Genomic DNA, 2069 nt, shown 5'->3' on the forward strand with positions numbered 1-2069 from the left:
ATGTTCAATACAGTTCATTTAATATCATTACACACTATTGTCACATATTCTTAAAGTACTGTATGGAGTTGCTGCAGCAGCCCAGGGTTCGAATCCGATCTGCGGCCCTTTGCTGTCATCCCCACTCTCTCTCTCTCTCTCTCTCTCTCTCTACCCACCTTTCCTGTCCATCTTCAGCTGTCTCTATCGAATCGAATAAAGGCAATAAAAGCAACAAAAAAAAAGAACTGACACATTAAACTAAATATATTTATAGCTTCCTGACAAATACACATCATTTTACTGTTGTGTATCAAAATGAGCTTTAGCACATAAGACAAACAACTTCTCTCAGTTAAGAAGTTTATTTAGAATTGTATTTAAAATAATACTTGTATGTAGGATCTTGTTGGATTGAGAAGCCACAGTCAGCGGAGTGCTGTTACTCTGTCTTTCCTCGCCCCAAAAAGAGTTGTAATCAAGGGTTACAATATCATTTTTACATTAAGCAATGTGATTGGTGGACTATGCGATGGGACGCAACCGTGGTTTAGACTTGGTGCATCCTCGTTGGTGCTCAGACTGGTCCCAGTCTCTTGGCACCCGACCCAACCAATTCCGAGGAGACAGGCTGAGGTGATATCCGGGGAAGAGACGAGATGGGATGGTCAGAAACAGGCGGGGTCGAAACCGGGAGATCCATCCAAACAATGCTGGAAGGTCTTGCATTAATACAAAGGACAACCTGGCAAAGAGTGACTGGTGAGGAGCAGTATATGAGCCAGTTTGATTGGTGATCAGGAGCAGCTTGTGTGCACAGGTGAGCAGAGTGGCTGATGAGGAGGCGTGGCTGGTTGGCAGAGTGGAAAAGAACTGACATGGCAGTTGGGAGTTGAACAGGTGATGAGGAAGGCAGACTGCGACACTCTCACCAGCGTTGTGCTTCTTGATGACGGAGATTCTTCCCTCCTTTTGAATTGTTTTGCCTGTTCGTCTTGATCCTTTTCTTTTCTTAGTTTCCTCCCTCTGGCCTTGCAATGAAATATACGGTGTAATGATCTGATATTCTGTCGTTCCAGACAACGAGATCAGAGATTTCAACGTTTCTGGTGAGGACCAGATCCAGAGTGTTACCTGCCTGGTGTGTCGGCCCCCGTACGTGCTGCTTGAGGTCATAGATCAGCAAAATATTATAAAACTCATCAGTAAAGGAATTTGTTGTCTTTTTGACCCGGATATTGAAATCTCCGGTCACAACAATGCTGTTGTATTTTTCTTTTAAATGAGCCAAGACCTTTTGAAACTCATTCAGGAAGGTTTTAAATGTGGCCCTGTTGTACCTCGGTGGGTGATACACGTTGATGAATGGGACCGGCTGGTTCCACTCATCATGATGCAGAACTGTGACAACACATTCAAAGGTTGTTATGGAGTCAAAAGGATTTTTTTTGCCCTGCAGCTCCTGTGAGAACTGAATCGCTACCCCTCCTCCCCTTTGACCAACCCTCACCTGATAATGAGAAGTGTAATTCGGTGGCGAAGCCTTTGTGAGGACTTTGCCTGCATTGTTGTTTTTTAACCACGTCTCTGTTGTGAGTAAGACGTCCAGGTTGTTTTTTGTTATGAGCTTTAAGATCTTTTCTGGGCCTCCTTTTTTATTCATTGAGCGAACATTAAGCAGTGCCACTTTTATTGTTCCAGGAGGTCTTTGAATGTTCTCAAAATGTAGTTTAGTTATGATGTAGATGATGATATCGAAATGGTCCTCACTCAGCTCATAGACCGGATCCCTGTGTTTATCGTCACTATCTGTCTCCTTATCTTCCTGATCACCCCCTCCCTGCTGATCACTTCCTGTTCCACCTTCTTGTTCATCCTCGTGTCTTTGATCTGTTTGAGATTCAACAGAAGTCTGCTGGTTTCCACTCTGGTCCTGAGCTGGATTTGAACTCTTGTTTTCCTCGTGTTCTCGTTGACTTTTATCCACCTCTTCAATTATCTTCCTGTGAATAATACAAGTGAGAATACAGCATCAATACCCAAAGATCAAGGGTGGCTGAAAAACTAATTTTACTTTATTAATTTAATTA

General features: G+C 43.2%; 1 protein-coding gene across 6 annotated transcripts in view; it reads right to left on the reverse strand.

The window, feature by feature from the left end:
* Positions 1 to 325: 325 nt before the first annotated feature.
* Positions 326 to 2069, reverse strand: part of LOC127356337 (uncharacterized) — a 34619-nt gene continuing 32875 nt past the window's right edge. For 4 of the 6 annotated variants that reach the window (XR_007881972.1, XM_051388008.1, XM_051388007.1 and 1 more), the window contains one exon: positions 326 to 1982. Coding sequence is in view for 5 of the 6 variants with exons in the window: in XM_051388008.1 (XP_051243968.1) it covers positions 992 to 1982 (991 nt within the window). In the remaining variant the exon portion in view is untranslated. The remainder of the gene's footprint in view (positions 1983 to 2069) is intronic. The other 2 variants (XM_051388000.1, XM_051387999.1) reach the window with 1 other exon arrangement.

The sequence above is a fragment of the Dicentrarchus labrax genome, unplaced genomic scaffold (genome assembly GCF_905237075.1).
Source record: "Dicentrarchus labrax unplaced genomic scaffold, dlabrax2021, whole genome shotgun sequence".
Classification (NCBI taxonomy): Eukaryota; Metazoa; Chordata; class Actinopteri; family Moronidae; genus Dicentrarchus; species Dicentrarchus labrax.